This window comes from Vombatus ursinus, unplaced genomic scaffold (assembly GCF_900497805.2).
Source record: "Vombatus ursinus unplaced genomic scaffold, bare-nosed wombat genome assembly UNPS02014779.1, whole genome shotgun sequence".
Classification (NCBI taxonomy): Eukaryota; Metazoa; Chordata; class Mammalia; order Diprotodontia; family Vombatidae; genus Vombatus; species Vombatus ursinus.
Window position 1 is genome coordinate 51,613,349 of NW_020954557.1, and position 26,880 is coordinate 51,640,228.

General features: G+C 35.2%; 1 protein-coding gene across 1 annotated transcript in view; it reads left to right on the plus strand.

Annotated features, from left to right (window-relative positions):
• LOC114045739 (sodium channel protein type 1 subunit alpha-like) overlaps positions 1–26,880 on the plus strand; it is a 132,503-nt gene that overhangs the window by 83,958 nt on the left and 21,665 nt on the right. The window contains 8 exon segments of the mRNA XM_027865914.1: positions 2,505–2,625; positions 6,236–6,390; positions 9,174–9,347; positions 10,527–10,649; positions 21,573–21,599; positions 21,601–21,612; positions 21,898–22,179; positions 23,025–23,078. Of these exon segments, the coding sequence (XP_027721715.1) occupies positions 2,505–2,625; positions 6,236–6,390; positions 9,174–9,347; positions 10,527–10,649; positions 21,573–21,599; positions 21,601–21,612; positions 21,898–22,179; positions 23,025–23,078 (948 nt within the window).

Here is a 26,880-nt window from a genome sequence, read left to right on the forward strand (position 1 = left end):
TACACAAACTGTTCTGCCATTACTGCAGGCCTCGTTTGGGCTGATGGGAGATTTGAGCTCCTCCTGTGACTTTTTCATTTAGCAGGATGGGAAAGCCACTGAGGTGCTTCCACCATGTACCCTGGTAGGTTGTATTTTGAAACAAATGCATTTGGTTTTGTATTATTTAGCAAGGCTGTGTTCTCATTATTTACCAGGAGTACCTCAGAACACTATGCCAAAGAATGGTGGCAAAGTAGACAGAGCACCAGGACTGGAATCAGGAAGATCTAAGTTCAAATCTGGCCTCAGATAGTTATTAGTTGTGTGACTCTGGGCAAGTCACTCCACCTCTGTTTGCCTCAGTTTCCTAATCTGTAAAATTGGTATATAATAGCATCTACCTCCTAGGGTTGTTGTGAGGATCAAAGGAGATAATAATTGTAGAGTGTGCAGCACAGTGCCTGGCCCACAGTAAGCACTATATAAAAGTGTTAGCTATTATTAGTTACCTTTATATTTTTAATACATTTGCTCCAAAGCAAGGATATAATTGTGTTGGCAGAATCAGCTAAGACAAAAATGTAAAAGAATTCATATCTATAACTGCTAAAAACCGAGACTTGTTAAGAGTTCTTGAAGTAATACTGATAAAGCAGCCTGTAACATTTGTACTCAGGTCTAAACTACCACTTCTGTGAGGAAAATTGACTTTGTTTCTGGTCTTTCCAAAACTTGTAAAAAAATTCAATTACACTTCTTCAATTTGGCTAGTGGGCAAGTAAATGTTTTCAATGGAATGAGCATGGGGGTTGGAGTCATGAAGACCTTAATTTGAATCCTGTCTAAAATAACTAGTAGTTGTGTGACCCTAGACAAGTCACTTAACCTCTGACTCAGTTTTTTCATCTAATATCTACCTCATAGAGTTGTTGCGAAGATAAAATAACATAATAAATATGAAGCATTTTTCAGACCTTAAAGCATTCTATAAATGCTAGCTATTACTACAAATTCCTTTTTAACTCTTTATTGGTATTATACATTCTCTTCATTTTTAAGGATATCAATTATGCTGTTCTTCCAAAATTTGTGAAAAGTTATCAAGGAATATGGATAGATTGGTTCAATTGTTTGATTTACATTATTAAACAGTATGTATATTTAACTAGCTTTAACTTTCTTTTACATAATTTTCTTTTACATGATGTATTTGCAAGAAAAATATGATTAATAATGACTATCTTGTCATGCTATATTTAAGCTGCTATTTCAGGGAGTAAAACAATTTGCCTCACTAAAAGTTTCAAAGTTCACAGAAACTTTTAAAATTTCATAATCCATGATTTTTTTATATTGTTTCCCATTCAAATAGTTAAGTGCATATGCCATTCAGTTTTGGGCATGACTGACCTTTTTAGAAGTTCTAGAAAGAACAATGTGTATTTCATTAGTGCAATCTAAACATTGATGAAAGTCATTCTAAGAGTTGTTGGTTAACCTATTTCCCCCATTCTAGTTTCACAGAACACATTGGCAGGCCTTAGGAAACTTACTGTGTTCTCTATAGATAGTTTGTCACAGATCAAATTGAATTTTCTCATCTACTATGTTTAGCCTTCCTAGATTTATGTCAACACAATCTTTAACCTGTAAGTAAGAGAATTGGGCTTAAGCAAAAGAAAACAAAACAACAACAAAAAAAACTAGATGAACTTTGCAGAAATCCATTATATTAGTAAAGCCTTACTGCATAGGAGGACCTATTGTACAATTTAGTGATGGGAAGGGGCGGGGAACTGGACATAAAGATTTTTTTAAAAATCCTGGGTTCAAGTGTAAGCTCCACTGTTTATTTGAACAAGTCATTTAGTCCGTGTGAGTCTCACTTTTCTCATCCATAAAATTTGGAACTCGGACTATATAAATTCTAATGTCCCTTCCAGCTCCAACATTCTAAGATTTTATTCATCCATCTAGGGAAAGTAAAACTAGGTCACTGCATTTATTCATGAGATGAAGGAAAAATTCATAAATTAATCATTAAAATGTAAAATAACATAACCAATGTCATTCTTCTCAAAAAGAAAACAGTCTTTCCTCCTTTCCCCTCTCCATCCTACTCCATCTGTCTCTCTCTGTCTCAGTCTCTACGTTTTTCTTTCTCTCTCTCTCTCTCTATCTATCTATCTCTCTTTTCCCGCTCTCCCAACACTTCTTAATACAATCTATTCTACAGGATGGGCACTGAGTAAATGATGCTGACTAACATTTGTCACTGACACCATAGAATTTTGAAATAACATCTCTCATTATTCTGCTTGAAAGCCAAGCACCTTCTCTTATATACCTCTGAAGTTTTGTTCCCTCCTTTAACTCTCTTAACTTGCAGGAAACTCCTAGAAGAGGATTTCAAGGTTGGTGTTAGAAGATCACATTCATAGACAGTACACCTTCCTGCCTAGGTCATTTGTTAGTTCGCAGAAATAAAGCAGTCTCTTTTGTTATGTGCCTTTTCTATGCAGAAACTCAACGAGAGCAGCAGCTCATCTGAAGGCAGCACTGTAGACATCGGGCTTCCTGAAGAGGAACAGCCTGTAGCAGAACCTGAAGAAGCACTTGAACCTGAAGCCTGTTTCACTGAAGGTAAATGAGTCAACCATCTGTTCTATTGCACAAAAGAGAAAAAAAGAAAAGAAAAGAAAGGAACGGTGTGCATAGCAACCTGGGATATTTAAACAATGACAAATTAAGAAACAAACTATCCATCTGTCTACCTCCTCCCTCACAAAGCCATGAACTTAGTTATGTTGCAGGTAGAACAGCAATCCAATATTTATCAAGTGAAGCACACGGTGCTAGGTGCTGGGGGAAATACAAACTTTAGAGAAGACATGATCTTACCTTATCTCTGATGGATCCAGGAAAGGAAAAACACACAAACAATAAAATAAAGTGGGAATAGAAGCTTAAGCTGTTGTTTCCTTGATCTGCTTAGGGCCCTCCCAGAAAAGGAAACATCCTCTACCAGTGCAGATGGACACTTCCTCGATAACATACAGTCATAGAACAGGGAGTTCTTAACTTTTTTTGTGTGTCATGGACCCATTGGGTAATCGGGTGAAACCCTTTCTCTGAATAATTTTTAAATGCCTAAAATAAAATACATATAATTAAAAGGAAACAAATTAAACTGAAATGTGGTTATCAAAATATTTTTTAAAAACAAATTTATAAGACTCCAGGTTAAGTACTCCAGTTAGAGAGTTGCCCAGAGCATTGAGAGGTTAAATCACTTGCCCAGGGTTACTCACAAACAGAGGACTGGAACCTGGATCTTTCTGCCTCAGAGGCCATATGTCTATCCTATATCATACTGTGTCTCATATAATGATGAGCATCTCATAAAAATGATAGTATACAATAATATGCGACATTATAATGTAAATTTATATTACCTGAATTCAGTAAGCCTCTATTAAGCACCTAATATATTCCAGGTACTATACTGGGCACTAAGTTTATAAAAACAAAAACTAAAGAGCCCTTTCCCTCAAAGGGCTCACATTCTACTGTAGAAAACACCACACAACAATAAGTAAGTGAGAAATATATACAAAGTAAATGGGAAATAATTTGGAGGGGGAGAGAAAAATGCTAATAATTATGGAGGATGTCAGGAAAGGCATCCTGTAGAATATGACACAAAGGGAGTATTAAATGAGGCTAGGTATTCCTACAAGCAAAGGGGAGGAAGGAAAGCATTTGAGGATAATGAACAGAGTGTTTAAAGGCCCAGACATAGGAGATGGAATGTCATGTGTAGGAAACTGAAAGTAGGCCAGTGATTTGGAGTAAAAGAAAAAGGGAGGGGAATACGGTGGAATAAGACTGGAAAGAGTGGGTCTAGCCTGATTATGAAGGGCTTCATATGCCAAAAAGAGAAGTTCACGTTTGATCCCAAGCTACAACAGTCCTAGGTGATGCCAGAAGGAGAGATGGTTAACTACAGATATTATCATATTATATGGAGCAATTTCCCTTTGATTCGGGTTTTAAAAGATAGCTAGGAATTTAGTAGAGAGAGGGAGGATTTAGGCATGTGAAATAACATGAACAAAGGAATAGAGGCAAGATGACCCAAGAAATGCTTGAGGGACAGAGTAGCCCAGTTGTCCGGAGTATAGAATAATATGAACTGAGTGAATTAGATTGATGCATAAGGAAGACGAATATGGTAGTCATATGAAAGCCAAATTGAAGAGAGAAGAGTGGAAAGGCAGATAGACCCATTAGAACACTTGCAATAATTAGAGCTGCTATCATGTAGCTAAGGGAAGTAAAAAGCACTGGGAGGAGGTAATGAGGACCTACACTATGGTAATGGGAGTAGAAAGGAGGCAATGGATGTGAGAAGTATTATAAAGTTACAATTAGCGTACAGGAATTGGTAACAGCTCAGCTGTGAGAGGAGAGGGAGAGGGAAGAGTTGAAGATAACACCAATGTGGCAAACATAAAAGATTAAGTGCATGAGTGGTGGTACCATTGCAGATGGAGTAATGTCAGAAGGAAGAACAGATTAAAAAGATAAAAAAGGTAGTTATGGACTTGTTGAGTTTGAGACACCAGTGGGACGAATGTGAAGCAGAGGTATATATATTTGGGCAAACAAAAAGGGAAAAACACCATTTGCAAGTGCATTCAAAAGTATTTGCCACAGTATTGTATCTCAGAATACATCCTGCTGATCTTGTTGAAGGTCAATCAAATTGACATCTGTCTATCACTACAATTAAGGTAGTTCCTGCCTTAATTATAAGTGCTTAGAAGGAAACTATCAATAAATGAACATTTATTAAGCATCTACTATGTGCCAGTCATTATGTTAAATGCTGGACCAAGTATTAAGCAAACATGTTCTTTTGTTTTTTTCCAGTTAGGCAGTGGGATTAAGTGATTTGCCCAGGGTCTCACAGCTAGTAAGTGTTGTGTGTCTGAGGCCAGATTTGAACTCAGGTCCTCCTGAATCCAGGGCCAGTGCTCTATCCACTGCGCCACCTAGCTTCCCCTAAACATGTTCTCTTAAAGCAAACAAAACATATATTTGATTTAATGTGTTTCCTTAAAAAAATTTTAAAGAAGAGCTTTAGCATGGCACTTTGAAGACAAGTCTAAATTCTCATTTACAGAATCTGCTTTATAGGCACTTGACTATGCATTAAAGCTGGGTACATGTACTAATCCCATGTACATGGGATGTACTACCTCATTTAAATAAGAGTGCAAGAAAGCAACAGAAGAATATCAGGTAGGTGACACAGTGGATAGAGCACTGTATTAGGAGTCAGGAAGACCTGAATTTGAATCCTACCTCAGATATTTAGTAAATGTGTGACCCTGGGCAAATCACTTCAACTCTCTCTGCCTTAGTTTTCTCATCTGTTAAATGGGGGCAATAGCACTTGCCTCACGTAGTTGTTGTGAGGATCAAGTGAAATAATATTTAAAGCACTTGTAAAACTAGAAGCCCTCTATAAATGTTAACTGTTGTTATTATTCAACTTTTTACGTCCTTATTCCCTGCTCCCCCCCATTACACTTCATATCCCCAGGATGTCTAGTAGGTAGTAGTATGCCTTTATATGTATTATATGCTCAGTAAATATTTCATTGACTTAATTTTTATATAATATCAAAACAAACAAGAAGAAATAAGGAGGGGTTACTGACAAATGTGGGCAGTGCCAGGGCCAATCATATTTTCTGAACCATGCAATTTTGGAAAATCATTTATGACGTTGCCCTAAATTCTCCTAAGGAAAACCCAAGTAGCAGAAAGAGCACTAGCTTCAGAGTCACGATACCTGGGTTCAAATCTTTTCTCTGCTCCTTCCTACCTGTGTTTTAAAGTCACTTCTCTCTGTTCTTCTGTTCCCTCATCTCTGAAAATGAGGTTGGACAAGATGTCTCCTCCAGTCCCCTACAGCTCTAAGGCCATGTTCCTAATGTGTCAGGAGAGGATGACTTTATTATTCTAAGTTTCTCTTGGTAACTTGCTTTTGATAATTTGCTTTTATTACTTCACAGGTCAAATGCCATGGGCTTTATGGTAAGGTTGAAAGTGCAAACATAATTACATCCCAGAAAGTTAAGAGAAGTTAATGTTAGTTAAATGATTAAGAAGGAAAGTATCAAAATTATTTACTTTGCCATGAGATGTTTCAGTTCTACATGTTTGAATTTATTCCCTACAGGCTGTGTACGAAGGTTCAAATGCTGTCAAGTCAGTGTGGAAGAAGGCAGAGGAAAACAGTGGTGGAACCTGAGAAAAACCTGTTTCAGGATAGTTGAACATAACTGGTTTGAGACTTTCATTGTTTTCATGATTCTCCTCAGTAGTGGTGCTCTGGTGAGTGAAACATCAAGCTAAATTATTTCATGCAAAAGAAATTTCCCAGAATTTTCAAATTAGAAATTTGTTTCCAAAATAATTTCACACCCAACCATAATTCATATCTTCTGTACTATAAACTTATGGCCTACAAATCCATTTCTGGACTTACATTTCCCACATCTGCTCTTTAAATGAACTAATTCTTTATTTCTGTGGTCTTTAAGTAGTTAAACCTGAAAATTTAGCCCTAAAATGTCTTCACATTCACCCAGTGGATATAAACGATTAGTTTTTCTCCTACTTTGTTAGGCAAATAAACAAAGCTGTGACATCATAATAGTATATGTAATAATATGTACATTATGAAAGGTCGTAGGCTCAAGAATATATTAAGAGTTGCGCTCTTCTGTTTTTGGACAATTTAAGAGATAGCGTCTTTAAATCCTTAGGGACCATTTCTCAATGTATTTAGTATTGTGTTCAGTATTCTCCTGCTGCTCAGGAAATAATAAGTGTTGATGATAATAAACAATGGGCAACATGCCTAAATAACTCATTAAAAGATTTATTTCCCTTTAATATGAAAGTCTTTCACTCTTATCAAAGTCAATCAACAGTTTGAGTGAATTAGGCTTTTTCTCCCTAAGAAATTCAAGGTACAGTATTACAGAAAACATTAGGGGAAAAAAGGACCACTAAATAAAGATGGAATGATTTTAGTTTCTTGATCTATAAATTAAAGGAGTTGGATTAGATGATCTCTAAGATGACTTGAAGTTCTAAATCCTATGATCCTGTGAACAACATCTAAAAATTCTGCAGTGAATAGAGCACTGGTCCTGGATTTAGGAGGACCTGAGTTCAAATCCAGCCTCAGACACATAACACTTACTAGCTGTGTGACCCTGGGCAAGTCACTTAACCCCATTGCCTAGCCAAAAAAAAAAAAAAGGCAAAAGAAAAAGAAAAAAAAAAGAAATTAAAAAAAAAATAAAATGTGGTTCTGTTTCAATGAGGCCCAGCAAAAACAGCCCATAGAGTTACATGGACATTTTCTCCTTTTTAATCTGATAGTTGTGATAGAGGGCTATGATTTAAGGACTTCAATATGACTGCATTTCTTCACATTGAATGTAATCCTATCTGAAAGTCTTATCTCTAGGGTTCCATCTTCTACCAGTGACTGAAATAAAATTACTCCTATCTAGAAAACATGAAGGGGAGGTTCCCAGAAACAGAAACTATACTAAGGATTGCAGATGATTTATAATTCCAATTCATCATGGCAAGTCATGCATTCATCTCTACTGAGGCATAAAAACTATCAAATACACTAAATGAGTAAAAAAAGGCTAGGTCAAGTCGATATTTAGCAAAGGTAAATGAGGGAGGATGAGTCACAAATATTACTTTATGAGGACATGAATTATAGGATATTCATTTCCTTTTACTTTTTCTATTTACCTTATGGTAGTACTAATAAGCAGTAAAATGGCCAAGAGATGGGTAGCAAAAGGGAGAAAAATGATAATTCTCCAACTTTAAACCTGGATAGCTGAGCTCTGATTTCACCTCTATTTTTAATTAATTGGTAGCAGCCAATCAAAACTTGAAATTAGAGTAATCTCTCAAATACAGCTGTTAGTTACAAATTGATTCAGTAAAAGCCTACCTTTATCTTCTTATTTTTTGGCTTCCCCAGTAATAAGCACACTTCACCCAAAATATTTAATGCTGGACATCAGCAGGCCTTTGGAAAGAAAAGAACAGTAACCGGCATTAGCAAGCAGCCTTCCTACATCCCATCTGTTAGTGGCGTAAATGGAGGCCAAGAAGTAATCCGAAGGGAGAAATCATTTTTATTTATATAAAACGTTATAGACCCTATGCTCTAAGCTATATGATACCATATAATGCCATCCTATATCATACCATACCCTATCCCACCCCAACCCACCCTATCTCACTCTACCCTAGTCTACCCTACCTTAATTTGCCTCATCCTACCCTACCCTACTTTAACCTGCCATACTATAGCATACTGTATCATATCATTCCATATCATACTATACTATACCATATGATACCATATGGGTAACTAGGTGGTGCAGTGGATAAAATGCTGGGCCTGGACTCAAGGAGACTCATTTTCCTGAGTTCAAATCTGGCCTCAGACACTTAATAGCTGTGTGACCCTGGGTAAAATCACTTAGCCCTGTTTGCCTCAGTTTCCTCATCTGTAAAATGAGCTGGTGAAGGAAATGGCAAACCATTCCAGTATCTTTGCCAAGAAAGCCCAAATGGGGTCATGAAGAGTTGGACACGACTGAACAAAATGATACTTTATTGTACTATACCATATCATGCTATAATATATATGTACATATGAATGTATGTATATATGAATGTATGTATGTATACACACACACACACACACACACACACACACAGACTAGAGATAGTGGATAGTGGAATTGACTAGAAGGTAGAAAGATTTAGATTCAAATCCTAACTGAGACGCTATCTGTATGACCCTGAGCAAATCCTATAATCTCTCAGGGAAAACCAAACCTCAATTTCCCCATCTATAAAATGGTATTAATAATAGCTCCTTCCTTACAGAGGCATAGTAAGTATCAAATAAGCTAATGTATAAAAAGTGCTTTACAGATTTTGAAATGCTTTATCAACACAAGCCATTATTAGTGGGGTTTTTTATCTTTATCCTAGCCATTCAATCTAGCTTACAGATCATAACATGCTATGAATACCAAATTGTATGCTTCTTTTTTTTACAGGCATTTGAAGACATTTATATCGAACAGCGAAAGACTATTAAAATCATGTTGGAATATGCTGACAAAGTTTTCACTTACATCTTCATTCTAGAAATGCTTCTAAAGTGGGTGGCATATGGCTACCAAACTTATTTCACTAATGCCTGGTGTTGGTTAGACTTCTTGATTGTTGATGTAAGTATTCTGTGTATTTATCTTTTTATCTATAGAGTTTATAGTTGGGCTTCGCAAAAATCTTATTTTTTTTAATTTTTTAATAAATGTTGGAATACTTTATGTCAACTGGCTGAGGACAAGCCTAACCTAACCTAATCCTTAGATAGAGAGACTTGGGTGTCACAGCAGCTCTCAAAATAACATCTTCCAAATCATAGAGAGAACATTGACTGTTGGTGTAAGAAATATTCACACCATCAGTTTGCCCATCAGTAAAATGAGAATAATATTTATGCTACCCCCCCTCCTTAGAGTTGTTGTGATTGGAATGGTCCTTTGTTTATTGTCCTTCATAATCAAAGAAGACCAAAACGACATCACAATGTTGGGGTTAGAATGCTATGCAGAACTTGAAGCACTATAAAAATGTGACCTGTATAATTAAAAGGCAAAGTAAACAAGAACATAGGGGCAAAGTTTTATCTATTCCTTTATTTAAATGAAAGAGATTTTGAAAATGAAAAGGAATATATATATATACATATATAAACTTCCACCCGACTCAGAAAACTTTGTATTTTGGCTTCTCACTCATTAATACGGAAGAATTTGAAGTAGATTTTTGTTAGGATGCCTTTATAATACACTGTTAGAGTCTCCATAGGTTGACATGAAATGCCAAACACAAAGGTACGATCAAGAATTTAGCCTCTTAGAAGCCTGGGCTAAATATGCAGATTTGCATCTACTGATGAATGAATGCAGTATTCCTGTAATTTCAGTTGAAGTATCAGGCCTTGTATTTTGCCAGTGGGCCACAATCAAGTTGACGAAATTGAAGAAATAAGGAACAGAACGGCAGCTACCTTTTTAAAAAAAATTACAAAATTATAGCTTTCACTTATATTAAAAATTTTTTCACTTGTTTCTTTTACATAGGTGACTTCCTCTACCAGGAAATGTCAGTGGACTAGTCTATAAGATGCATGACATATCAAGCATTAATTAATTGGTTTCCTTTACCAAGTATCAATGAATTCCTTTTTCTTAAAGAAAAAGTTATTTTCTTTAATGGCTTCCTGAAAATATTCCATAATGTTTTTTTTCTTTTTTAGAAGCCAATACTCATATTATCATGTATATGTGCAAAAATCATTCTATATTAAAAGAAATACATTGCTTTTCTCTTTTGTACAGGTCTCTTTGGTTAGTTTAACAGCAAATGCCTTGGGTTACTCAGAACTTGGTGCCATTAAATCCCTCAGAACACTAAGAGCTCTGAGACCTCTTAGAGCCCTATCAAGATTTGAGGGAATGAGGGTAAGACAAATGAAGGAAACTAGGGTAATGCATGCAATAGAAAGAGCTCCTGCATGCAAAAGGAATGGCAAATCTTTGCAGAAATGCTACATTCTTCCTCTTATCTGTTGCATATTTACCATTAAGAGATATGCAAAAGACTGGACTTTCCTGGTATTAATAGTGATCACATATCACTGGGCTCATCCAAATTGCTTTACCCACATCCTAGTTAATGTCAAGAGTTTTTTATTAGCCAATATAAATAAGAAGAGTGTTATACTTGATATTTTAGTTACTTATCCAGCCCTAGTAGTGAATTAAAGAGAATTCTAAACCATGTGCTTCTTTCTGGTCAATGATCAATAAACTGGCTTTATTTGCATAATATCTGAACTGGAGGAAATGTAAAATACGTCATTAGGGTGTTGTTTTAGGGTTTTTTTTCTTCTTCTATGATCTCAAATAAGAGACAGAGTAATGTAGTGGTTAGGAAACCAGCATCAAATTCAAGAAGATCTGTGTTCAAGCCCTGCCTCTGTCACATAGTGGCTCCATGAACCTGGCAAGTCACTTGACCTCTCAGTACCTAAGCAACACACTAAGACAATAAGTGACTGAATAATTGAAGATCTGCAGTAGTAGAGGGAGTTTCCTCACCTGGTACTTCCTACATCAAAGTAATCATGGCTGTAGACCAAAAATTTTAAAAAGCAAAAACCAAAGCAATTGATGATTGGAAATGACCAGGTGTTAACATGGCTAGGCTTAAATATTAGCAGGGATTTTTTTTAACTTTTTCTGTTGGATGCTTTGATGTTGGCTACAGCTTGTTTCCAACAGAAATATTATGATTCATAAAAAAAAAATCTAAAACTTATATCCCTTTTGGAAGCATCCATATTTTGCTTTCATAAACATTTTTTAAAAAATATGTCTTATTCTTTCATCAGCAAATAACAATAAAATACTTTGGATAGTATTTTTTTTTAATTTGTCACTAATGGTGGCTCTTCAATAACCCAAACTTACATTCTCATTTACCAAACATCATATAAGTAAACTGTGATTTTCTTTTACATTCTTTTTGGAGACTCTTTGTCCAGGACCCCGGTCAGAAAAAAAAAACTATCATATTTTTACTTGTGTGTGTTCCTATACTCCTTTCATTTATTATAAAGGTGTAGTCTTTTAAAGAGTTTTTATGGTGTTGTAAAAATCTGTTCCACTTTAAGAAAATTAAACTTACAATTCCATAAAGCACAGTTGGTGAAATAGATTGCTTTCCTACAGACCAACTTCTCTGCGCTCTAAGACTTAATATTTTAAAAACTTACAGTAATTTTAGATTTCAATTTGTATTTAATTAATAGTTTAGAATATGACTCTTAAAGTCTCTTCAAAAGTTAATCAAATAATATTATAAATTCTAGCTGATTAGATTTAAAAATGTGGGGTTTATCTTATATTCATGATTCATGTAAACTCATGAACTAATTTAGGGAGATCAGGAAGATATTAGCTTTTGAGCACAATATAGATAATAGTAATGTCTGACTTTCCTACAGAGCTAATCATATTTTCATAAAGAAATTCATACAGGAAATTCTGACATTAACTTGTGTTAATCCATGAAAAACAATTGACATTATTTATACTTATTTTTTGTGGATTGACCATTTCTTTTTGTTCTAAAGATATATATGCCACTGGGAAAAATTTTAATTTTGAATCTGAATTTTGTACAACACTACAAATTTGAAACTGTCATATCTTAGATTTTCTATGATTCAATCATTTTGTTTAAAACTTCAAATCATTTATAAGCTCATGAGTTAAATGTCTCTCTTTTATTATGATATCATTGCTAATAATATACATGTTTAGATATTCACAGAAAGTGACTCAGAATTCTATTTTATTTTTAAAACACTATCTTTAATCTTGACCTACTTGGTAGAGTTAAAATTGAGGTAAGGAAAACCTAGATTGAAATCCTGCCTCAGGCACTTACTAGCTGAGGGATCCTGGGCAATTCTTTTAACTTCTATGTGCCTCTCTAGGATTTATCTGCTATACTAGATTGCTGCTGACCTGTTTCTAGGGAGGTATTGCCCATATTAAGATAACCATAAATCTGTAGGGTATCTTTGGTTGTAATATTTTCTTTACTATTATTCATCAATAAAGAACTCTCTAAAATACATCTGCTTTTAATGGTTTTATGCTTTTAACTAATGGAAATTAAAAAGTAAGCTCTTAGTAGCCTCTGGTAGGAAAAGTAAAGAAATTATTTAGTTTCAATAAATTAGTCAGACATATATGTAGTCTCATCTTGCAACAGGATCTTCACACCACTAAAACGTACATCCACTTCAGCCCAACACCAGTTGGCATTGTCAATTGACTGAGGTTTTTTCTTTTCAACCATTTGCAATTGTTTTCACTGTGGAGACCCAGATAGAGACGATGATGATTGATGATTCTACCCAGAAACTGAGCTTTGAATATATTCAGATACTTTCTTTTTAATCCTAATTCTTATAGCACAAAACTTGAGTAGCTGCAAAATTGTATGCTAAGCATAAAAAAGCAGCTTTTTTTGTTTGCTTGCTGAATTACACTTCAGGTCATTTCAAAGCATGTGCTTATATGTAACATCATTGAATAAAGCATGTTTTACAGTGCTTGACAAGGAGGCATAAAGTGATCTATCAATTATCATCATACTGGCACTTTTAGTTTTGCATGATTGACGCACATTTCTGGCTGACAGCTTTATACATTTATTGTATTTCAAATTTCCAGTCCAAATTCTTTAACATGTAAAATTAAACTGAGAGAATTGATGTCTTTAAATATCTATAGTACCATTAAATTTGTATTTCTTTAATTTCCTAATCTAAGAAATCTGTTAAGATAAATGCCTTATTTTTCAAAAGTACTCTAGACTTCATTAATAGGGAAACTGACAGCATCATATACAACAACTAACACCAAATGTTCTGTCATATCAGGTTCCTAATAACAAACTATATATTTCTATTTTATATAGGATAATCTTTCTCCAACTTGGATGGGGTGGAGCGCTGGTTCCTCCCCTCAACCCTTTATAATGGGTACTGTATTTCCCCTTTTGCTACCTTTAATCCTTTCACTGTGACTAGTTAATGTGCAGTGGGGTGGGAGGGAGTGGAGAGGTTAATTTGAGTGTCACAGTAGGACATCATAGTTAGACTTTCCATTCCAATTCCCCTTTTCAATTGGTTTACATTTTCTCCAAAACTTGCCTTTGGGGCCTGAATTTGGTCTGTGTGATCCCTAGCCCCAGCTATCAATTTATTTGGAAAAGTTCATTAACATTGATTTAATCATTTACAAATTAAGTAATCCACACTTGGAGAAAACGTGTTCAGTTGCCTTTTGGGGGTTGGGGGAACCCTTGGGCAATTCACATAGAATGGCTGTTTTAAAACCTCAAACTTGTCATGAAAGGACGATCTTTCCTTCTTAGAAAGTTGAAGTCATGGAAATTGCAAACTCAGAAAAATATGCAGTAGATTTCTTGTCCTGCTTATTTGAGCAGACACAGGTGTCCAGTGTGCTAGGCTTCATAGGAATGGATATTGATTGTGTAACCATTCTCATTCTTTGTTAAATGTATGTTTATTAGAGATTCTTTTCAAAATATAAATGTAAAAAAATAAAAAAGTGATCAGTGAATTTATGAGGTTAGTGTTTTAAGAAAATGAAAAAACACATTAAATCATAAAAACCTCCACTCTTTTGGGTCCACACGTATATTCCCACCCTACAGTTTTAAGTCTTTAAATATCTTTTTTGTTGTCAACTGGGCAGAAATAAGATTTCCTTTCTTGAATGAAACTAGAGTCTTGACAGTCTTGGTAGGTTTTAGACAAGAAATTATTTCTTCTGATTAGAGAGAGATATGTCATTACTGATTGACTTTCTAGTCTTTAGAAGGCATATGTAAATGAGTATATACAATTATATATATATATGTAAATCAAAATATTAATAGCAAAAGAATCTAAATTTAATTTAATCTTGAAATAGAAAAGCACTAATCAAGAAATATAGTTTATGTTTTTAAGGGGGAGGGTTGGATTTTAATTATGAGCAACATCATTGCATGAAAAAAAGAAGACTGCCACTCTGCTCCAGACCCTTTACCAAGTGATCTCTTTTTTAAAATACCATATTTCATAAAAATTGTCAACCCAACATTTAATGTCCTCAGTTTGGTGTCTTTTGATTTTGATCTGTGGCACTGGTTGATTCAGTACTTCCTCTCTTTTGAAATTACAGAATTATTTTGTTTAATTAGGCAATTGGGGTTAAGTGACTTGCCCAGGGTCACACAGCTAGTAAGTGTTAAGTGTTTGGTCTGCGGCCGGATTTGAACTCAGGTCCTCCTGACTTCAGGGCCAGTGCTCTATCCACTGCGCCACTTAGCTGCCCCTGAAATTACAGAATTATTGAAACCCATGAATGGAATTGAGTTTAAGTTTAGAAACCATTTATTCAGGCAAAAGGGCCAGGTAATCTTTAGAGTAGGATCACTGTCAATATCTATTTGTTTCTTTAGTCATTTTATGTTGAAGTTAATGATTGAATGATTTTAAAATGCAGTATATTGGGAAGTATTCTAAAATGGGAATCAAGAAGCATAGATTTTAGTACAGCTCTTCTATTCATTTGGTTTACTATCCTGGTCAAGTCATTCTATCTCTCTTTCCTCATCAATAAAAGGAAGAGATTCAACTAGATGGTCTATAAAGTCCTTCTGACCCTAAGGTGTCATGATTATAGGGCTTTAATTATGCCACTTATGTAAATTAGGCAGAAATATTTATTTTAAAGGGATCAGAAAATTCAAAGTTTTTTCCATCTTCTGTATTGGTTTCAAGTCACTGAGCAATCTAGAATGTGCCACTATGATGGGGAAGGGGAGAGAAATGGCACCAAAATTACATATGTAAGAGTAAGGCTATATACTTGTAGCATTTTCTGTTTTCTTGAATACCAAAACAATAGGTAATCTCTTAGATATGATGATTGAATGATAATTCCCTATCATTCATAAACTTTAGTATGTATGTTAAATATTTATGTAAATAAACATATCTAGTTAGCCTAATTAGATTAAACATGGGAGAGATCATTAATCTTACTTATTCAAATTATGAACTGTTAGAATATGAGGTTATACAAAATTGGATGATAAGTGTTTTTATTTTCAAATTATACATCTTATAAATTTTTCCAGAAAGTACTAGACCAAAGAAAACATATGGTGACATTTAAGGTGTTAAAGTAGAAATTCTCCTGCAAAGAGAAGTACATTTTCTGTTTGTCTTAACTCATTTAAGATAGCTCCTTTCTTGAACCTCTCTTTTATGTAGACTGAAGCCTAAATCTGTTTCTTTTAATTTATTGAGCCACCTTCTTTTGGTTCCTTTCCTTTTTTCCTTCCTTTCTTCCATCTTTTCTTTCTTTCTTTCTTCCTTTCTTCTCTTTCATCTTTGTATCTTCAGTGCCCAGCACAGTGTCATAACTATATATATTAAAGACATACTAAGTGTTTTTAATTGAATTGAATTAGGTCTTCCTCCAATTGAAAAAAAAATCCTATTCCACTTCTTTTATTTCTTACTTGAAACTATACACATGACTGTCTTCTATGAGCTTAGTACCTTCCTGGAATTATATCCAAGATGAGGTTTGTTTAGAGAATTGAGAGTGTTAAAATACTACTATGTGATTTTTGTAATAGTATTTTTCCATTGCTTTTTCAATGGGTGGGGGAAGAAAGAGGTAGAAGGGAGAGAAGTGGGATCTGAAAATAAAATAAAATCAAATTTAAAATAATTAAATAATTCTACTATGTAGAGCTAGGCAGTGAGAACGAACGGTAAGTGATAGATCTTTGAGGCAGTGATTATCTAATACTACTTGTCTAACTTGGAACTCTTTAGAACATACTGGTTCAGAAGATACTCATCTCTTTATATATTATAATATTGCACTATAAAGGTAAAACTTAATAAAATCATTAAAATTAGAAAGGATCAAAGGAATCATTTAGTCTAATAAATTTCCATGTCACCTCTCAGTCAACATGACCCCAGCAAGTCAAAGGGAGAATCTGGATACAAATGTATGGATTTGTCAATAGAATTCCTATTAACAGTGTCCCTGAAAGACAGTCATCCAGAATCTACTTGAATATTTCTAGGGATTTTGAACTTAGAATCTCATAGGCAAGTCTATTTAATTTGGAGACAACTATAATTATTAGAAATTTCTTTTATTTCGACAAAATAAACTAGATGATCACCCTGCTTACTCTATTAGTACTTCCATAATTTCTTAAGAAAGCCAAGAAGACCTTAACCCTTCCCCTTACCCTATAGAACCCTTGGTGGACTTCCTTTAGCAAACTGATGTGAGGATATGAGAGTCATCTAGGATAAGTGAGCATGGATTGGTTGTGGTCTGTAGCATTGGACAAAATGCCCACATTGGTGAGATCACAGATCCCCTGGCATTTTAGAAGACACTTTCTTGTAACTGCCACCAACTGGTTTTGGATTTTCCTTATAACATCATGTTAGTTAAGAATAACTAACTAAGAATAACTAAAGCAATATACTCCTGCTATAATTTTGAAAATATGGAAAAATATTTAGATAATTCGACAAAATGTTCATTTAAAGAAGTTATTCAAAATACGGCACAGAGAGGTTAAGTGATTGCCTTAATATTAAACAAATAATGGCATAGTACAGATATGTTATATGGGCCTATATGTTATGGGGGTATCAGATGTAGCAATATAACATTCAGTCAGACCATTCAGGAGAATCTACCTTAGCCCTGGTGTCTTCAAGTCTCCTTTGTTCATCCAGGTCCTGTGGATTATCTGAGGGAATTTGAACTAAGCTAAAAAATAGTTGCATTCAACTACATTCTTATGGGTATACTGTTGCTTAACTCTTCTTATTGACATAGTTAACTCTCAAGAAGTCTAGTAAAACAGGTCTCTGAATTATGAAGAGACTTTATTTGACAATATTTGTGGGCCCTTTCTGCTCTGTTTGTGATTATATTATCTGAAGTGATAACTATTTTGCAGAAGCTAACCTTTCTTTAACCAGCAGAACAAAAAAAAATTCAGATATTTTCTAGTTATTTCCATGTTAATTTGTCTTCTATCATACCTTTATAGCTTTACTTTCAAATACCTTCCACTAGAAGTAAAAGATACATAATTTTCTTCATTATAGCAGTCAAAGGATTTACCCTGAGAATCAAAAAGTCCAAAACTGATTACAACCAATTTTTTTGGTAAAGCAATTTTGGGTTAATCAATATTTATTGAATGCCTACTATATGTCAGGCTTTGTGCTAAGCACAAAGGATAGAAAAAAAGCAAAAAAAAATAGTCTCAAGCCATAAGGAACTTATAATCTGATGAGGGAGACATGCAAACAAATATGTACAAAGCAAGCTATATACAGATAAACAGGAAATAATTAACAGAGGGAAGGTGCTAGAATTAAGACAGGTTGGGGAATGATCCCAGTAAAAGATGAGATTCTAGTAAGGACTTAGGGGAAGCTAAGGTAGAAAGTAGCAAAGTAGTAGAAAGAGCAGAGGAGGGAAAGCATTATAGATACAGAGCCTAGAGATCAAATGTCTTGCTCATGGAACAACAAGGAAGCCAACCTCACTGAATTGAAGAGTATCTGTTGGGGAGTGAGATAGGAGGGGGCTAGGTCATGGAGGCCTTTGAATGCTAAACAGAACCTTTTTATTTGATCCTGGTGCAATAAGGCGCCATTGGAATTGATTGAGTAAGAGGGTGACTTGATCAGATCTGTGCTTTAGGAAAATCATTATAATAACTGGATAGCATGGGGAGAGACTTGAGGCAGGAAGATCCATGAGCAAGCTATTACAATAGTCCAGGTATGAGGTGATAAGGGCCTGCACTAGAATGGTGACAGTGTCAAAGAAGAGGAGGCCTGTAGAAGAGATGTTGTAAAGGTGGAATCAAGAGGCCTTGGCAACAGTTTGGATATGGTGGGTAAAGGGTAGTGAGGAGCCCAGTATGATTCCTAGGTTGTCATACTGAGGGACTGGGAAGATGATGCCCTCTATAGTAACAGGGAAAGTAGGAGGGGAGTGGGGAGTTTAGGGGAAAAGATAATGGGTTCCTTTTGGGCTATATTGAGTTTTTGATGTCTACTGGACATCCAGTTCAAGATGTCTGAAAGTCAGTTGGAGATGTAATATTGATAGTCAGTAGAGAGGTAAGTTTGACAATCATCAGCACAGAGATGGTAATTTAGTCCATGGAAGCTGATAAGATCACCAAGTGAAATAGTATAGAGGGAGAAAGAAGAAGGCTTGGAACAGAACCCAGAGGAACACCTGCAGCTAGAAGGCATGTTCAAGAAGAGAATCTACCAAAAGGAGTAGTCAGATAGGAAGGATAAGAACCAATAGAGTGTGTCCTGAAAACCTAGAGAGCTGAGAATATCAAATAGAAGAGAGGGAAAAAATGTTAAAGGCTGCAAGAGAGGTCAATGAGAATAAAGCTAATGAAAAGACCATTGGATTTGGGAACTAAGAGATCATTAGTAACTTTGGAGAGAGTAGCATTAGTGGAATGATAAAGTCAGAAACCAGATTGTAAGCAGTTTAGAAAAGAGTAAGAAGAGAGAAAGTAGAGACACTTATTGTAAATCCCAGAAGTAATAAGATAAATCTGGAGATATATTTATCTACAGTTCCTGAAGGACTCTATTTGCTTTGGATTAGCTGTTAATCTCACTGAAGCACCTATATATTTTTATGTAGTATGTATTATCTGTAAATTCACATGGCATAAAGGATAGAATATTGGACTTGAAATCAGTAAAACCATAGTTCAGATCCCACCTCTCCCTTTAACTACCTGTGTGAAATTGAGCAAGTCACTTAACTTTTCTTAGTCTCAGTCTCCCCATCTATAAAATAACAGGGAAGGACTAAATTACTTCCAAAGTGCCTTCTAGCTCTGAGTTTTTGCTCTCTTTTCTCTCTATTTCACTATTATCTAGATCATACTGTTAAACTCTGAGCTTGCTGAAGAGTAAAATGTAACTGGAAAATGTTCTTAAAAATAAAATAAATAACATGTAAGATATATAATGTTAATTTGTGGTTTTCTAAGTCAATACGCAGCACATTGGGACTGATCTAGATGGTTGTTCAAATACTCAGGTGAGGAAGAAATAAATAACAAATTAACTTTAAGGTTACAAATAGAATTCACTAAATTCTAATGCTATTATTTTATGGTGGTAATGAAGGTGACCCTGGGCTCTCAGAGGCTATACCAATGATTTCCAAGCTTGAAAGGCTTTGAATAGGGATTTAGCAATAGAATATAGGATTGTTGCCCAAGGACAAGCTTAAGTTCAATGAGGGTTATGATCAGGTTGTTGTCCAGTGATATTTTTAAAAAAAGAAAGAGGGTCACAAATATTCATGAAGATCATTTTCAAAAGTATTGAGGGGTTGCAACCAGTGTCACTGGAATGGTCTCATTGATAAAGTCATAGGCCTTTTGAAGTGTTGAAAAAGTTGGAGATAGTGAACATAAAAGAAATCTGAGGACTCAAATCCCCAGATTCAAAATGAAATGAAGATTGGGGATTTTTTCCAGTCAGATTAATAAATGAAGATAGCCCTACTATTAACTTATACCAGTAGGCTAATTTAATAGTCTGCATTGGCCCACCTTGCCAGACAAATATTTTATTATTTGATCCTGTCAGTAAGCACAGCCTAGATTGCTTTTTCATGTTCATTCCTCATCTTTGTCTTGGGTAGTTTTAACATGTCTGTGGGATCATTTCTCTCATTGTTCCACACCCTCAAAAGTATTAATCCAATCATGGACATCATATCAGATTTCAAAGAGATCATAAGCGGCTCAGGAGCATTACAGAGAGTCGGCAAATAGATTTTGTTCGGAGACTAGCTTTCATAAAACTTACCTGAGTAAGAGGAAGACAACAAAGTAGCAGAAATTATAGTAGGAAAACATATAAATAGGTGCCATTGGTCTTCTTTTGATTTGATTGATTCCTAGCATTAGTAAAACTAGAGACACATTAAGTAGAGTTATGTGCCTAGCTATTAATGTTCAATTCCAGGGCCATCTTCTGTTTTCAGTTATATATGCCCACTTCAAAGCCTAATGTAGCTCACAGCGACTCACATGCAGCTCCCTTGGAAATTGTGTGTGAGCAGCCAAGGGCAGAATTTAATATACTACAGCCCACACAACAGTGCTAAACATAAAAATTCCAATGTATTTTATCTTTTAATAAATTTTCTGAAAGGAAATCAAGATTCTAGAGGGAAAAATGAGTATTATCACAGAATAGAGCTTAATGTAATTGCTTCAAATTTAGGAACAACTTAGCACGCACACAAACTCCTTCTCTTATCCTCTTTGCCCAATAAGGCTAATTTTATGATGTTTCATTTAAAATAAGTTTATTGAATTAAACTCAGTAAATGAAACAAATGACATGACTGGAGCTTGAAATAAACTGTTATGATCTAATGAAATACATAACGCAAAAATGTCTTGCTTTTTATGCAAAAGTATTATTAGTCAATAATAATGCATGAATAATTAAGGTCACAAATATGTTAGGTATTTCAGTTCTCAATAATATTTTGAACCAGTCACATAGGTTTTAGACCATGATATCCACATTTTTTTAATTTTACTTAGGAAAAGTATGTTGATCAAATCAGCCCATTGTCAATTTTTTAATTTGTTTTAATTATTTGATGTGTTGCCTTTTTAATGAGTTAATTTTCTGTATTATGTTTTCCCATTTCTCTTTTTTCTAGAAAGTACCAAATATTCTGACTTCATCTTATTTGCCAGAAGGTTTTTCTGATTTTGCTTTCCATTTACACTTTTCATACTTGTGGGTTTGTTTGTTACATTCCTTGTTTGTTTCTCTAAATCGATCTATTCTGTTAAATGTTTTAAAAAGAGTAACCTTTTTTGTTCATTTGGTTTTTTTAAAGATTTTTCATTTTACATTTTAAAAGCCTCAAGTAGCCTTGAATAGATCAAGTTAGAAGGACTAAACATTGGTTGGTAGAAAAATGTTTCATTCTTTGACTGATTAAGCATTCTGACATTTCTTTCCTTTCATTTGTACGCCAGGTGGTTGTGAATGCCCTTTTAGGAGCCATTCCCTCCATCATGAATGTGCTTCTGGTTTGTCTTATATTCTGGCTAATTTTCAGCATCATGGGAGTCAATCTGTTTGCCGGCAAGTTCTACCACTGTGTTAATACCACAACTGGTGATATGTTTGACATCTCACAAGTCTATAATCGTTCTCAGTGTTTTGAACTTATAGAAAGAAATGAGACTGCCCGGTGGAAAAATGTTAAAGTAAACTTTGATAATGTAGGATTTGGGTATCTCTCTTTACTTCAAGTAGTAAGTAAACACTTTCTGTCAATATTTCATTATTGTGTGTGTTGATGAAAAAATTTAAAAACACTTATTTGTAATTTGGTCATTAAGAAAAAGAAAACATCCTTAATTTCTTTTGTCTGTTTTTTTAGCATGTCAGCATAAGCTAATGGGAAGTTACTAATGTGTGGTAGCCAGGAATTTGTAGCATCTAAAGCAGGGGTGGGGAACCTGTGGTCCAAGGCCACATATGACCCTCTAGTTTCTCAAATGCAGCCCTTTGATTGAATCCAAACTTTACAGAAGTCCCCTTAATGAAAGGATTTGTTCTGTAAAACTTGGACTCAGTCAAAGGGCCACACTTGAGGACCTAGAGGGCCACATGTTGCTTCAAGGCCTCAGGGTCCCCACCCCTGAAAAGAGTGATTTAGCTGTCTCTTCCTCAGTTGCCATCTTCCAATTTGAATGCTTTGATTTAACTTTTTCTTAATTTTATGTAAGCTTTACTTATACTAATATATGTATATTAATAAATTTTACTAAAAATAACAGGTCACAAATAGCAGAAAATTCCACTAATAAAATGGGAACTATATATTATTATCAAGTAGAAAAGTAGATAGATAGATAGATTAAACATGTTATATAAAAAATGCACTGAGCTCATACTGTGTGTTTTAAATATCTATCAATTTATCATTAGTGCATCTATCATTAAGTTCATCTACAAAACATCATATTCTTGACATATTGACTGTGTGTTTTAAATATCTATCAATATATCATTAAGTTCATCTACAAAATATTGAGTTCTTGACAGATTTTAACAATCTTTATATCAAAGTTAAACATATGTATCATATTTACAGGCCACATTTAAAGGATGGATGGATATTATGTATGCAGCTATTGACTCAAGAAATGTAAGTACAATCAGTGTACTAAAGTAGGTTTTGTTTTGTTTTCTTGGTGTTATATAAGTCCTTAGATGCAATTACTAGAACTTGTATAATTAACTGAATTATATAATGAGGAGAATGAAGGGGAAAAAACTGGTGTAATTATTATTAAGAGAAGATTTCATGAAGTACATAATTAAAGAAGTCAAAACATAAGAAAGTTCCACTAAAATTACATTCTGAATTATTTAACATGTTCAAAAATAGATGATAAGTGTATCTTGTTCTATTTAATACTTATATGGAATGGGTCTGGTGACAGACTATGTCTGCCGTCCAAGGACCTGGCTAATTTCAGAGAGATCCATCATCAGATTGTCTGAAAAGTAATGAATTTTTTTGGCCATAGCAATTCTTAAAGATTATCTATCAAGTTTTAAAAGAGTTTCAATGAAGAAAGAGCACCTACACAGAAATCATCTTTAAAGTATTGATGCAATACTTCTACTTAAGTAATATACATATATGTATGTGTTATATGGTCACATCCATCTTTTGCGTCTTAATGTGATAGTAATGACTACTATCTCCATGGGCCAAAAAAAAGAGAGTAGTTCAGAACCATACAAAGAGAGAGACAGACAGAGAATGAGAGAGAGAGACAGACAGAGAGAGAGAGAGAGACAGAGAGACAGAGAGAGAAGGAGAGAAAGATGAAGAAAGGGACAGAAAGAGAAAGAGAGAGAGGTCACAGTAGGTCAGACAGATGTTCTACTGGATCCAGTAGCCTCTCTCTGATAACTGCTAAGGGAAATTTTATGGAAGACTATTCCTGCACACCCTGGGGACAGATTGTAGGTAATTTAGATAATCCCCATCATCTTTATCCTATTTTAATACTCAAACAGATCTGTGATTTCATCAGCTCTCATCAACAGATCACAGAGTGTGTGTATGTGTGTGTGTGTGTGTGTGTGTGTGTGTGTGTGTGTGTGTATGCCTGTCCATCCTGGTGACTCTCATCCTATCCTGAAGGACTTCCTCGATTTCTCCTAATATTGCCAGCATACCAGTGAAGAACTCTGACCAGCTAGCTCTAATCCATTGCTCTAGCTACATCATTGGGCTGATTTTTATCTCTGCCGTATGATTCTTTAACAACATTCTTTACTATCACTCTTTTTGGAGTGCAGAGTTGGTTATATGCTGCAGCCTACTCACACCCACTGTGTGCCTTTCTTTTGCCTTCTGTGTGATGTTCCTCTTTTACCTCTTTGAAGGCAGTGTTGCTTGAGATCTTGTTTCTATACAGCAACAACTTTTTTTAATGCTGTCCTTAAAGTACTTAAATTTATCTAAGCATTCCTCCAAACATTACCAACTTTTAAAAGCCCATTTGTAAAACATTAAAGAAGAAGATGGAAGATTATGAAAAGTATCATCTCACAAAATTGTGAAAAGCTGCTGAGAAGAAAATGAACCTGCAGAAAGCTTGTTTTGATATCCAAATAAATCAGATTATCCTGAGAGTATTTGTAGATGAAATTGGGAAAAGGACAACAGATATGCATGAAATGGAACAAATCTGCTAGGATTTGGTTCTATGGCAATCTGTTCTCAGCAGCAGAGATAAATGGGATTGAATTCCTCACATTTCTCAATACCTGATATACCATGCAAGAGACTGAGAGTGACCGTTAAGATTAATTTGGGAAGAGGAGCTGCTTTAGCCAAATACAAAGAGATTAACTCCATACCAGAGGGAACACAATTTATAATCTTAGAGAGTTGTCTAGAGAACTGAGAGGTTAAGGTACTTGCCAAGGTCATGTAGCCATATGTCAGATGCAGGTCATCCTGGCTGCAAGGCCGGTTTTCTCTCCACTCCGCCACACTGCCTCCCATACACATGTCTGTATATGCAAAATAAATATAAGGAATTTGGAGGGGGAAAGAACTATTAGCTTGGTGAGGAGGGTATCAGGAAAGGATTACTGTAGGATATGGTGTCTGGACTGAGCTTTATAGAAACTAGTACCTCTAAGAGGCAGAAGAGGGAGGGGGGAATAAATTTCAGAAATTGTGACAAGTCTATGCAAAAGTGCAGAGATAAGAATTGGGAAGTCATGTGCAAGAAACAGTAAACAGACCAGTTTGTGAAGGGAATGAAAATTAACGGTAGGAAATTAGCCAGATCATGAAGGTCTTTAGGTGATAAACAGAGGTAATAAGGAGCCAAGAGAGTTTTTTGAGGAAGAAAGTAACATGGTCAAACCTTTAAGTGCTTTAGGAAAATCATCTTGACAACTGTGTGAAGCATGACTGAGAACCTTGAGGTCAGGAACTGAATTTTGCCTTTTTTTTTATATCCCTAGCACTTAGCATCCTTCCTAGAATATAATAGAGATATTTAATAAATGTTTTGTTGACTTGCCTTAGACTAGAGAAGGAAGTGGCTTTTAAGATAGACAGTCCAATAGAAAGCTACTGTAATATTCCAGGCAAGAAAGGGATACAGAACTGAACAAGGCTGGTTGCTCTGTGAATAGAAAGAAGAAAATGGATGAGATAAAGGTCGTGGAGTTAGAATCAACAAGAAATGGGAATTGCTTAGATATGTGGAATAAGGGATAGAGTGGAGCCAAGGATGACACCATGGCTGCACACTTAGGTGACTGGAAGGAGGGTGACACCTCCACAGAAACAGGGAAGTTTGAATGAGGGATTGGTTTTGCTAGAAGGAAGACGAGTTCTGTTTTGGACATGTTCAGTTTGAGATGTCTATGGGACATCCGGTTCAAAATGTCTAATGGTAGTTGGTGATGCAACATTGGATGTCAAAGGGAAAAAAAAGAAAATTAAGGTTGGATTCATAACTCTAGCTGTTACCAGAATGAATCTGATAATTAAACACATGGAAGCTGATGATGTCACCAAGAGAGCAGAGAGAGAGAATCAAAGAGGGCCCAAGACAGAGCCTTGAATGAGAGCAGGATATGTACTATCATCCATCAAAGTAAAGTAAGGAAGGAACAGTCAACCAGGTAGGAAGACAGTAAAGAGAGAGCAGTGTCAGAAACCGAGAGAGGAGAGAGTATCTCAGAGGAATGGAGGGGTAGTCAATATATCAAATGGTAAAGACTGTTAAAAGGACATTAGATCTGACAAGTGATCATTGGCAACTCTGGAGAGGGAAATGTCAATTGAGTGATGAGATTAGAAGATATATTTCAAGAAAATGAGAAGCAGATGGAGGCCAAAAAGGAGGCAAAAAGTATAGGCAACTTTTTTTCTAGGAGTTTGGCTGTAGTAAAGGCCTAGTTTAGATTAAGTAACATAAATTTGGTGTGGACCTCATCAGAACAATTGTGTTACTTCCACAGAAGTATGTAAGTAGAAGTGGATGAGGAGGATGGTGGGAGTAATCCATGAGAAGCAATATCCCAGGGGAAAGGAAAGTCTAGAGTAAATGATAATGTAAAGTAGAACTACAGGCAGCAAGGTGGTGTAGTAGATAGAATGCTGGACCTGAAGTCAGGAAGACTCATCTTCCTGAGTTCAAATCTGGAGTGAGGAAGACCCAAGTTCAAATCCTATCTCAGACATTTACTAGCTGTGCGACCTTGGGTAAGTCACTTAACCCTGTTTGCCTTAGTCTCCTCATCTGTCAAATGAGCTGGAGAAGGAAATGGCAAACCACTCCAATATCTGAAAACCCCATTTGAGGTCACAAAAAGTTGTACACAACTGAGAACAACTGAACAACAACAATGAAGTAAAACTAATTAACTATAGGATCAGATTAGGAAAGGAAGAACATAAGGGA